Raw genomic sequence first — 12,015 nt, forward strand, 5'->3', positions numbered from 1 at the left:
TTAAGAAAACTCATAATTAGCCTAGGTTACTGGACACATGCAGTAAAATCTTGGCCCACTGATATTTCATAAACCTGTTACCATTTAATTCATAGTTATTTGCTGTATACAGCCTGTCATGGATCTAAATAAATAAAGGTTCTTCTGGAACCTTCATGTGAATGTGTTTTTTGGGAACCAAAAGTAGTTCCCCTATGGCAGGGGTCCTCAATCCCGGTCCTGGAGAGCCGCAGTGGCTGCAGGTTTTTGCTTAATAAAAAGCACTTCTTGCTAAAGTAACACTTCTGCTTCACTTTAGTGATTTTGAGCCCTTATTGCTTAATTTTGTCTTAAACAGCTATTTTAATTGCTCCTTATTGTCAATAACATGCAAATGACAAGAGAGAGCAGCATTTCTCCATTTAGCTTATTTACATTTACACCTGTGTGTATTTATCTGCACTATTGGGTTTAATTAAATACTTGGAAGAAAAATGAAGAGAAAAAAGTGAAGGACTGAGAATTACTCGTCCATTTTAGCCTTCAAATCATTTGCATGATAGAAAGGGAAAGAAAATCTAGGATATGAGAATGACCTGACATAGCAGAGTTAATTTAATTTCATAGCTTGTTAGTGCTTTATTGGCAAGAATTGCTTTCTAATTAAGCAACCAGGTCAGAACAAAAACCTGCAGCCACTGCGGCTCTCCAGGACAGGGATTGAGGACCCCTGGACTATGGTATCATTCTGAAAAACCACTCTGGCCCCTTTATTTGTAAGAGTGTAGTATAATGCCCAAAAGTGGGATGATAGAGGGAATAAATCTGCACATTACAACCCAATTTACTTTTCAGAGAGAAAGTGTGCTTACTTTTCAAATATATTGGGAATAATGTAAGTATAATGCAATGTAAACAAAGTCACATAATAAACGAAATAACTCTGTATAAATGACAGTGATAATGGCTTGCTAAAGTTCCACACCAGACATATATACAGTACACCATCTGCTTAAATATTGACTCTCATCACATTTTCTCTAACGCTCCTGCATCTACTGCTCTGGTTAATGCTGTTCTCATGGTTGCTCACATCTTCTTTGTCAGGAGCAATTCAGGGAAGTTTGCTGGACCAAGTAATATGGTGGAGATCAGAACTTTACAGGCCTTCAAATCTCACCTTTCTATTATTTTGAATGATCTGAGTAAACAGGATGGAGGAGGTTCTTGGGCTGAATGGTCTATTGCATAAGAACATAAGAAATTTGACAAACGAGATAAGACCGTTTAGTTCATCAAGCCAGTTTTAGCTAAAACTGTTCTTCTCAGTTTTATAATATTCTAATATGTTGTGGTCCAACTAGTCCTCTCTGGATGCATAACAGCCTTCAACCTGAATTTAAAGCCTCAGTATATTCCTAACACCTATAGTTAGAGGTCCCCTTAGCTAAATGCTCCACCTTCTAGAAGAATTCTTTGGAGTTTTTAGCAAGTCATCAGCTTTCAATTGTTATGTACACTCTAGTTAATGAATGAATGTACACAAATAAGGCCTAAGCTATTAACAACTTTAAATGTTAGACATGATTTTGAAATCTGTCCTAAATATACATGGGGACCAGCAAAGAGCTGAGTCATAATTATCCTTGTGGCATCATTTTTGAATTAAGTGCATATTAGAAAGACAATAATTTTAAAAATCGTAAATAATGTGTTTCAGTTCTCAGTTATTCTGGAAGTAAATGCATGGGTTAAGTTTCTTTATACTGCATAGTAGAAAACAATTCCTATATTTCTAACTAGAAAATTCAGTAGTAGGACAGTACAGTAAAATGAGTGCTGAAGGACAGATTAGGGTGAATGGTAAAGCCTAATTTCTATACTAATCAATTAAATCTTATATTAAGGAGGATATCTGAACTAAAATGCAATAGAATTTAAAGACAAATAGTTTTTTTTGCAGGAAAGTGGCTTGTCTAAATACCATGTGAAACTAACTGACTGTAGGTGTGTAAAAAAGTCATCAATAGAAGAATAACGTGCAAATGAAAGTTTGAGAACTTAAATAGGCTGTTAATTGGTCATACATCCTTTTATTTATAGTTTAGGAGACAGCAAACAATATCAGACAGATGACATTGCTTATCGGAATGCATATTTCACTCTAGGACCATCAAATGATTGCAAAAAGGCACAATGCAAGTTATTTTAAACATTAATTTTAGGGTTATTACCCAAATGTATACTCGACAACCGAACATCAAAACTGTACATAATAAATCATCTCAGCTATGTACAAGCACACCCATACAGACAGATAACTTACCAATTTTTTTAGATACCCTGATATGGGTATTTAGTCAAATATTTGAAAAACTGTTATGCTGGTTTACTTCTCATTTTTGTTGCTGTTAGCTAAGAAGAGTTCTGGCATTCTTGATGAAAAAAGTCCTTCACAGAAAAAAAATCATATACAACACCATTACGCTGTCTGTTCAAGATGAAATGGATCCTGTTTATAAAGGTAAAGACTAGTGCTGACAACAAATTATATTTACAAAATTCTCTTTATCAGCGTTAATTCAAAGTACAAATTCTGATTCCTATCCTAGCCACTATTGTTGATGTCATATGATTGGTCTAGAGTTGGATTGGGCATTTTAGTGCGCATTTCTATGGCCTGTGTGATTTTGTTGCAGTGGTATGTTAAAAGCAACGTTGAGTGCATAAGGTACCGCACAGTGATCTTCATTTCATGTTTTTATAGGTCACTATCTGAAGGTAAGGTGTACAGAGGTGTGTGTGTTAGGGGGTGTTTGTGTTGACAGGAAGATCAATGGAGCTCCATACTGGCCAAAGCCTAGCAAACCCCAAATTAGTTAACCTGCCCCGGCACAAAACATTATTCAGTTGTGGGTCTGGCTAGAAATGAATTTGGATCTAACTAATTGAATTTAGTTACATATTGAGTTTTACGTGGTATGTCAAAAATGATTAAAGCTTTTCTTTAAAGTAAGCATTCCTGGAAATAGTTTTTGTGGGCAAATGAAAAGCTTTGAGTTACTATTTATATGAACAGCAAAAACAAAATGTACAGAAAAGTTAATAAATATGCATTTTTTTAAGGCCTTTTTGTGCTGACCTTACAAGTTAGTTTGTTCTTCCTGCCACAGACTGAATTTATAGACCAGTCACTGTGAACTACTCTGGAGTGTGTGATTGTAAGCACCTTAAGCATGGGAAAGGTGCTATATAAATAAAATGTATTATTATTATGATGATGGACAGTCTAATGACCTTGAAACCCCTGCAGATTTTGTTTTTATTTTTTTTTCTTTAGAGTTTGTTTTTTTTTTTTGCTTTTTCTGTCCTCCCGGCCATTGAACCATACTTTATTCTTTCTTATTTAGCATTGCCTAATATTATTTTTATATTTTTATTTTTTATAAACTTTTTTCATCATCTTGCAAAGCACTTTGAGCTACCTCATTTGTATGAAAATGTGCTATATAAATAGTGTCATTGCTGTCCATCCATCCATCCATCCATTATCCAACCCGCTACATCCTAACAACAGGGTCACGGCGGTCCGCTGGAGCCAATCCCAGCCAACACAGGGCACAAGGCAGGAAAAAAACCCCAGGCAGGGTGCCAGCCCAATGCAGGGCAATGACATTGTTGTTATTATTATTACTATTATCTGTTTGTCCCAGGATATATAGTGGCATCATCTTCAGGACTTATTTCTACTTGTGTTAATTCCTCTGTATTGGGCTGCAGCAATCAAGGGTGTGTTAGATAAACAAGAGTAAGGCTAGAGTATAGCACTTTATAAAAGTTACAAATAACCTATTCTTCTTATTTTTGTATGGAAAAATAATTTATTATACTCTTCTCTTTTAGAAGCCAGCAATGAGACAGGCAAGAACTGCATGAAAAAAATGAAAACGATGCTTGAAGATAAAGTGAAACAATCCCAGAGCTACATGTTCAAAGATGCAATGCAAAATATGCTAACTGAGTTTGCTAAACTAAAGGTGGGTATAATGACTAAATGTTTAGAAAAGCAGTCCAAGTGCCTAAACATCAGTCTGGTTGTAAACTAGAAATACAGGAACAGCTGTATTAATTTGCACTAACTTTGACAGGGATTAGAGATGCTAAAAGAATACAAACTAAAGACTAATCGAGTCTCATCTACATTTTCATTTTTTGATGAACTTAATGCCTTCTAGACCGGTTTTTAATCACAATAGCAAGAAGCTCACCAATCAATTGCCTCCAGCAAGTCATGATTTATCTCTCTTTCTTTCTGTACATGATGTAGACAGGGGACTTTTACATGAATTAATACCCTGATGGAATTGCAGGTCATGTTTTTAAAACTTGTGGTGACCAATTAGCCGACATCTTCAATGACATTTTTAATATTTCACAGAAAGAATCTCTGGTCCCTGCCTGCTTCAAAAATGCAATTATCACTGTGCCCAGAAGAACAAAGGGAGCCTGTCTAAATGACTGGTGACAGGGGGTACTCACTCCAATCCTGATGAAGTGCTTTGAAAGACTGGTGCTGGGATACGTTAAACAGAATATTCCAGACAATCATATGCATTTCCAGTTTACATATTGTCACAAATAGCCCACAGAGGATGTCAAATCCAATTGCACTTCAAACTATCCGGGCACATTGGGATAATAAAAACTTTGATGCCAGAGTTCTGTTTATAGACAACAGTTAAACGTTTAACACGGTTGTACCAGCAAAGCTAATTCATCAGTTTAGGAATACCCTCAATTTAGTATCTGCCACTGCAACTAGAGTCTAGTCATTCTTAACCAATATACGTTAGCATGTACAGACTGGCAAGCATCATAACTTCAAGGCACTCCACAGTATAGTGTGCTGAGCACCCTACTGTACTTCTAGTTCATCTTTGACTAAGTATCCAGACACAGCTCAAACTCTATCATTAAATTTACTAAAGACAATACCATCATATTCTTCAGCACTGACAATCAGGAGACGGCTTGCAGAGAAAATGTTTACCTGCTGACTCAGTGAAACCAAGACAATAATCTCACCCTGAATGTTAGCAAAATCAGAGAGCAGGTCATAGACTTCAGGATTCAGAGGGCAAAACACACCCTCATCTACATTGAAGGGGATGCTGTTGAGAATGTGACCATCATTGTTGGTGGGCACAGCACATTTCAACTATTGTCAAGAAGGCTTACCAACAGATTTACATCCTCAGATATCCAATGAAAGCTTGCCCTTCTGCCTCTAATCTCCCAAAGGCTATGTTAAATTTATAAGCCTCATTGCTCAATTTAGATTTTTTGCTCAAATCAGATAAATCTATCTTGACAGCTCATATTCATAAGTACAAGTGACCTGTATCTAACTGTAATGTTCAAGCATCTGTCCTCCAAACTGGCACACACGCTGATATGTGCACGAATCATCTCTGTCGCCAACAACAAAAAACTTCAAATTTGGAAGATGACTTGTGATATTAAAACCATCAAAATGAATGCACAAATACTGTAGCTAATGTATGCATCACAGTTTGCTCTAAAGGATGGTAACAGTTCTACATGATTAGGTCGAGAATGTGAAAAAAGCCAGGCGGCTAGCTTTTGATATTTTCATGATTATTGCAGGCACTGTTGCACCAAGAGATGTGTAGGTACAAGAAATGAGCTGGCAATGATTGGACAGTGACTGCTATCACAGCAGATTGAAAGAGTACTTTGAGAGGTTGATGAATGAAGAGAATGAGTGTGAGAGAATGACATACCCTTGGAAGCATGGAGGTGTTTTGGAGAGATGGCAGTGGAGTTTTTAACCAGATTGTTTAATGCAATTTTGGAAAGTGAGAAGATGTCTGAGGAATGAAGAAGTGTACTGGTACTGATTTTTAAGAATAAGGGTGATGGGCAGAACTATAGTAATGACAGAGGGGTAAAATTGATCAGCCAGCACATGAAACTATGGGAAAGAGTAGTGGAAACTAGGTTAAGAAGGGAAGTGATGATTAGTGAGCATCAGTATGGCTTCATGCCAGGAAAGAGCACCATAGATGCAATGTTTGCTCTGAGGTGTTGATGGAGAAGTATATAGAAGGCCAGAAGGAGATGCATTGCGTCTTTGTGGACCTGGAGAAAGCATATTTGACCGGGTGCCTAGAGAGGAGTTGTTGTATTGTATGAGGAAGTCAGGAGTGGCAGAGAAGTACGTAAGAGTTGTATAGGATATGTACGAGGGAAGTGTCAGTGGTGAGGACTGTGGTAGGAGTGACAGATGCATTTAATGTGGAGGTTGGATTAGATCAGCTCTTAGTCCTTTCTTATTTGACAGACGAGATTAGACAGGAGTCCCCGTTTGCTGATGACATTGTGATCTGTAGCGAGAGTAGAGTGCAGGTTGAGGAGACCCTGGAGAGGTGGAGATATGCTCTAGAGAGGAGAGGAATGAAGGTCAGTAGGAAGAAGAAAAAATACGTGTGTGAATGAGAGGGAGGTCAGAGGAATGATGAAGAATCAGGGAGTAGAGTTGGCAAAGGTGGTTGAGTTTAAATACCTGGGATCAACAGTACAGAGTAACGAGGATTGTGGGAGAAAGGTGAAAAAGAGAGTGTAGGCAGGGTGGAATGAGTGGAGAAGAGTGTCAGGAGTCATTTGTGACAGACAGGTATCAGCAAGAGTGAAAGAGAAGGTCTTCAGGACAGTAGTGAGACCAGCTATGTTATATGGGTTGGAGACGGTGGTACTAACCAGAAAGAAAGAGACAGAGCTGGAGGTGGCAGAATTAAAGATTTGCATTGGGTGTGACAAAGATGGACAGGATTAGGAACGAGTACATTAAAGGGTCATCTGAAGTTTGATGGTTCAGAGACAAAACCAGAGAGGTAAAATTGAATTGGTCTGGACATGTGCAGAGTAGAGATGCTATGTATATTGGGAGAAGGATGTTAAGGATAGAGCTGTCAGGCAAGAGGAAAAGAAGAAGGCCTAAGAGAAGGTTTATGGATGTGGTGAGAGAGGTCATGCAGGTGGTGTGTGTAACAGAGGAAGATGCAGATGTCAGGAAGATATGGAACAAGATGATCTGTGTGATCCCTAATGGGAGAAGCCAAAAGAACATCAGATTTGTATCGCATTAAGGCAAAAATTTCTTTTGCCTTTTGAGTCACTTCAGTAGTTTGAACACAGCCTAACTTCTACGGCTGCAGAGTAGATTCACTCTTTGTTGCCTGTATAACATCTGGGTATAGCACCTGCTTATCTAGAGAATGCAAAGCACTGCAGAGGATTGTGAATGTCGATTAGAATAATACTAGTACTAAGCCATCTTCTCTTTAGGACATGAACAGTGCAATGCTCACTTATCTTACAGAACTGTGCCATCCTGCATCCTTTCTTGGCCTGAGATATACTGTAGGACCACTGGCACTTGCACCAACACATTCAGGGATTTTCTATCCATAGGTCATAAAGTTCTATATATACTATATATGTGTTGCAAGCTACTGTATGTATACTTTATATATCTATAACTTTGTATTGTACTATTGTTAATTTTTTTGAGGAGACATGCAAGTAAAACTTTCACTGTACTATGTAAACTATGTTCCACAGTCAATTAACTTGAACTTGAGAGCAGACTTAAACTTAAAGCTGTATACTTTCTTTGCTAACTTTATGACCCTAATAACATTTTATTATCTGTAATACATACAACCAACAAATAACTAATATGCAAAAACATTAATTTTTACTTGCATCATTAAATCTTAAATGTTTGTGACTAACGCAATGCTAGTAAATATCTGTATGTTTATTATTATTCAATATGTTAAAGGATGAAGTCAATTTAACTTTAGAACAGAAAATGGAAGCATCCATGAAGCTGGCATTGGCACAGTTTCCAGAGGGAATGCATTTTCCAGGTAATAAATAATTAATGTACAAAAATGCACAAGTAGATTTATAACCAGCTATAATCTGTATCTAAAAATGGATGAGTCAGTTGTAATCTATATATATAAAAGTCGATGTATGTATGTTCCAGCATCACGTCTGAACGGCTAGAGCGATTTTCATGAAACTTGGTACACATGTTTCTCATTGGTCGACTAAAAATACTGTAGGATGAAATCAGCCGTAACCTACCCCCTTCTAGGTATAGTGGGGGGTGATCTTATTGTCTTGTATGCATGTTATCATTCAGTTGAAACTCTGAATGACCACCAGAGGGCGAACTGGAGGTGACTGCCAGCATTCTTTAGGTTTAAGCGCCACCGCACCCCTGTTGCTTTTGAAATTAAATAGAGTTCTACGCGTGCAAGTGTGTGTGTCTGTCTGGCCTGGAAATGAGATGGATGTAGAGTCGGAGTAAGGGTTCCAGCTTTGAGGATACGCAAGCGAGGCCAACACACCGGCAAAAAGAAACCTCCTAAGGCCGGGTTTATACTTCACGCGACACGACGCATGCTGTAGTGGATGCTCCTGCTACGCAAGCATTGTACGGTTTATACTTGCGCATGTACTTTACGTAAATCTGGAGGAATCCACCAGGTGGCAGTGCGAGATATCACGGTGAGAACAGGTTCGGCTTCGCTGCGTTGTGAATTGCCTGGAACACCCATTAAATTCCGATGACACCTTACCGCAATATCTATGAAAAGGATGTTTAATGATTAAATCCATCAGTCCAGAGATTTGTCCATTTCAGCAAGCACTGGGCACGAGGCTGAAACAATCCCTGGATGGGCATCAACTCATCCAAGGTGAATACAAGCACTCAGATACATTAGCGTCATTTAAGTGTAACCAAATCTGCATATCTTTGGAAGGAAACCGGAGCACACTGAGGAAACCTAGCTGGAAAACATGTAAAATCCAGGCAGGGAATATCAGCGACGTGATTCCCTGCGAGACAGCAGTGCTAACGCTCCGCCACCATGTCACTCCCATGGGTATAATTATTAACAGTATTCATTATTTAAACGAAATTACCAATTTATCTGTAAAATGTAACATACATACTTTAATGCTTTTCATAATGAAAGTGATATCAAGTATAAATCTAAGGATTCTAAATGTGCAGAGAGTTGGAATACCATACATTTAATGTGTTCAGTGTGGTGATCTATTGCTGTGTGCCGCTCCTGTCAGTACCGGAGGAAGCCCTAAAAAAAAAGATGGCACAGAAGACGGTATGTGAGTCTTATAAAATGTATCGTATCATTACGATCAGGAATATGGAACGCTTGAATATAAAAGCACCACAAATGTATCTGTATGTCGGTATTTTGCTTCACCACATCGAAACATTCATCAAACATTGAAGCGCACACACTGATCTCGTAAGATCCGCAAAGCGGCTTTCTGTCACATGTAGTAGTAAAGGAAGTGATAGCAACCAGAGACTCTGACGTCACACTCCAACCCTGTTGCTTTTCAAATTAAATAGAGTTGGCTGGTTCCGAGCTTCAACTGGATGATAACATACATACAAGACCGCAAGACAAGGATATTAGTGAGACTTTATTGTTTGTTACTTTGTTTTTAGAGTTGTTTTTTTTTTAATTATGTTTTTCTCAAACAATTAAAAAAAAAAAATACTTTTTTCTTTTTTGAGCAGCACGTTGGCGCAGTGGTAGCGTTGCTGCCTCGCAGTAAGGAGACCTGGGTTTGCTTCCCAGGTCCTCTCTGCGTGGAGTTTGCATGTTCTCTCTGTGTCTGCGTCGGCTTCCTCCCATAATCCACAGGCAGGTTAGGTGCATTGGCGATCCTAAATTGTCCCGTGTGTGTGTTTGCCCTGTGGTGGGCTGGCACCCTTCCTGGGATTTGTTCCTGCCTTGCGCCTATGTTGGCTGGGATTGGCTCCAGCAGACCCCCATGACCCTGTGTAAGGATATAACGGGTCGGATACTGACTGACGCAACGCTGGGTATTTCAGCTAGTATATTATATATTTAGATTCATTATAAGAAGTGACAATCCAAAAGAAATAAGTAACTAATCATAATCCCATTAGTAAACAGTAAATTATCTAATCAAAGAAAAGATTGTTATTCAATTTTTGCCACATAGTTTACTAGTTATATTATATAGATTATCATGGAGCAATGTTCTACCATAATGTTCCAGTGTTCTACAGTGAATATCCAAAAGAAACAAATAACTAATCATAATGTGTAAAAGGTCTGAGAGTTGCAGGTTGTGTTTTACAGGAGCTCTTGTTTTACATAAATATTGGTTCATTTGTTTTCCACACCTGCTTCTCTAACTTGGGCACAACCTTCCCTGACATTATTGAGTACAAAGCAGGAAACAGTCGATGGAGGGGTGCTGATGCATTGCAGGACAAACAAATATTCAATTTAACAAATGTCTGTAAAAGTGGACAAGAGCTTAATCTTCAAAGAGTATGACATTTTGAAAGAAATGTATTTAAAAATGTCTTTATTAATTAGCATATTTTTATCATTTACTTAGATTCTGTGGATGAACTGAAGAAGATGAAGAGATTCTGTGAAATTTTAAATCTTAATATTTTTGACTAAAATCTCAAGCTTGGACAAATTCTACTTTCATTTTTATTTTCAGTACTATACTTTTTATTTTAACTAATTAGCATTCATCTTTGAATGCTAACATGTACTGACTTTCTAATGTTAATAGAAATAGTTATTCATTAAAGTTATATCAACAATTTTACAGTCCATTTTTATGAGTGGTATCATCAAGACTGCAAGGTCTACCTAAAGAAGCAACATCCAAAGTTGTCTTTTTTAATATCTGGTATCATCCAGTGCTTTCTGTTTGTCTCTATTGCAAGCCAGATCTTTATGATTTGGTGTTCTTTTAGTTTCTAAGTATTACAGAAAAAAGTTTTAATACTTGTTAAAATAAAATATTTAATTCATTAAAGTGTGGTCTGTCTTTGCAATAACATTTATCAACTAAGGAGGATGTATTGTATACATTATTTTATAATTTTTTCACTAATGTTAATTGCAATCAGTGGCATTTACTAAATATTTTAGAGTATAGTGTAAGATATCCCACTTACTTTTCTTTGTTCTCTGTCTCTAATTTTTTGTTCAATAAAGACGTTTAGCTCATATTTGAATTAAAGAAATTGCTTACAAACAAGTTTGTTTTGATGCAGTGAGCAAATAAATGATGACTATGAAGAAGGGCTTGTTTCTTTTTAATTTTAGTCCCAAAGTCTGTGCAATGTTTAATTCATGTTGACATACAGATGAGGATCAAGCATGATGTGTTTTGTGTAACAGTGGAGCCACACCTTCACATTTTGCAATATATGCATTATATAAAAAAATGACAAATCTGATGTTGCTGCTGTGATGACCCAGAATCAATGCTTTTACGCAGTTTGTTTTAAAAAATAAATAATTTCAATACCAGTATGTGTATAAACTTAGATTGCAAGGAGGTATGAAGGGAAGAGTATAAACTTAGATTGCATACAAGTGTTTTCTTTGCATCATACAACATCCTCAAACCCTTTTCATTCAGTTCAGGGTCATAGGTGCAAGTTTCCTTTAATAGACAGTAAACTGTCTAATCAAAGAAAAGATTGTATGCTGTTTTGCCACATAATTTAACAATTATATCATGCTCCCGAAAGAAGAAGAAGATCATGAAGATGATCATGTAGCAATAAATTCCACTGACTGAAATCAGTGCTTGAAAAATGTAGACTATATTGACTCTTTTTATCTGTCTATCTATCTATCTACACATATGTATATATATATATATATGTATAAAAATGTTGTAGAAAGATCAGCCCAGCTACAGACAGAGACATAGACCCACAATGTCCAGAACACATCATTTTAATTTTCTTTTTCTTTACCACACACAATACACAGTGTACCAATAGTCTCAATAAGCTCACAGTTCTTTTCATTCTATTATCTTTCTCCTTATTGTTCTGCCACCTCCTCTTCTCGAATGGAGTGAGGCAGACAAAGTGCTTCGCCTCATAACTCA

The 12,015-nt window shown here is 37.2% G+C and overlaps 1 protein-coding gene across 4 annotated transcripts in view; it reads left to right on the top strand.

Moving 5' to 3' along the window:
* LOC120518162 (nuclear GTPase SLIP-GC-like) overlaps positions 1–11,189 on the top strand; it is a 45,756-nt gene extending 34,567 nt beyond the window's left edge. For all 4 annotated transcript variants that reach the window (XM_039740792.1, XM_039740794.1, XM_039740796.1 and 1 more), the window contains 4 exons: positions 2,395–2,503; positions 3,883–4,016; positions 7,847–7,934; positions 10,489–11,189. In XM_039740792.1, the coding sequence (XP_039596726.1) occupies positions 2,395–2,503; positions 3,883–4,016; positions 7,847–7,934; positions 10,489–10,556 (399 nt within the window). In that variant the 3' untranslated portion in view covers positions 10,557–11,189. The remainder of the gene's footprint in view (positions 1–2,394; positions 2,504–3,882; positions 4,017–7,846; positions 7,935–10,488) is intronic.
* The last annotated feature ends 826 nt before the right edge of the window (positions 11,190–12,015 follow it).

This window comes from Polypterus senegalus, chromosome 17 (genome assembly GCF_016835505.1).
Source record: "Polypterus senegalus isolate Bchr_013 chromosome 17, ASM1683550v1, whole genome shotgun sequence".
Taxonomy (NCBI): domain Eukaryota; kingdom Metazoa; phylum Chordata; class Cladistia; order Polypteriformes; family Polypteridae; genus Polypterus; species Polypterus senegalus.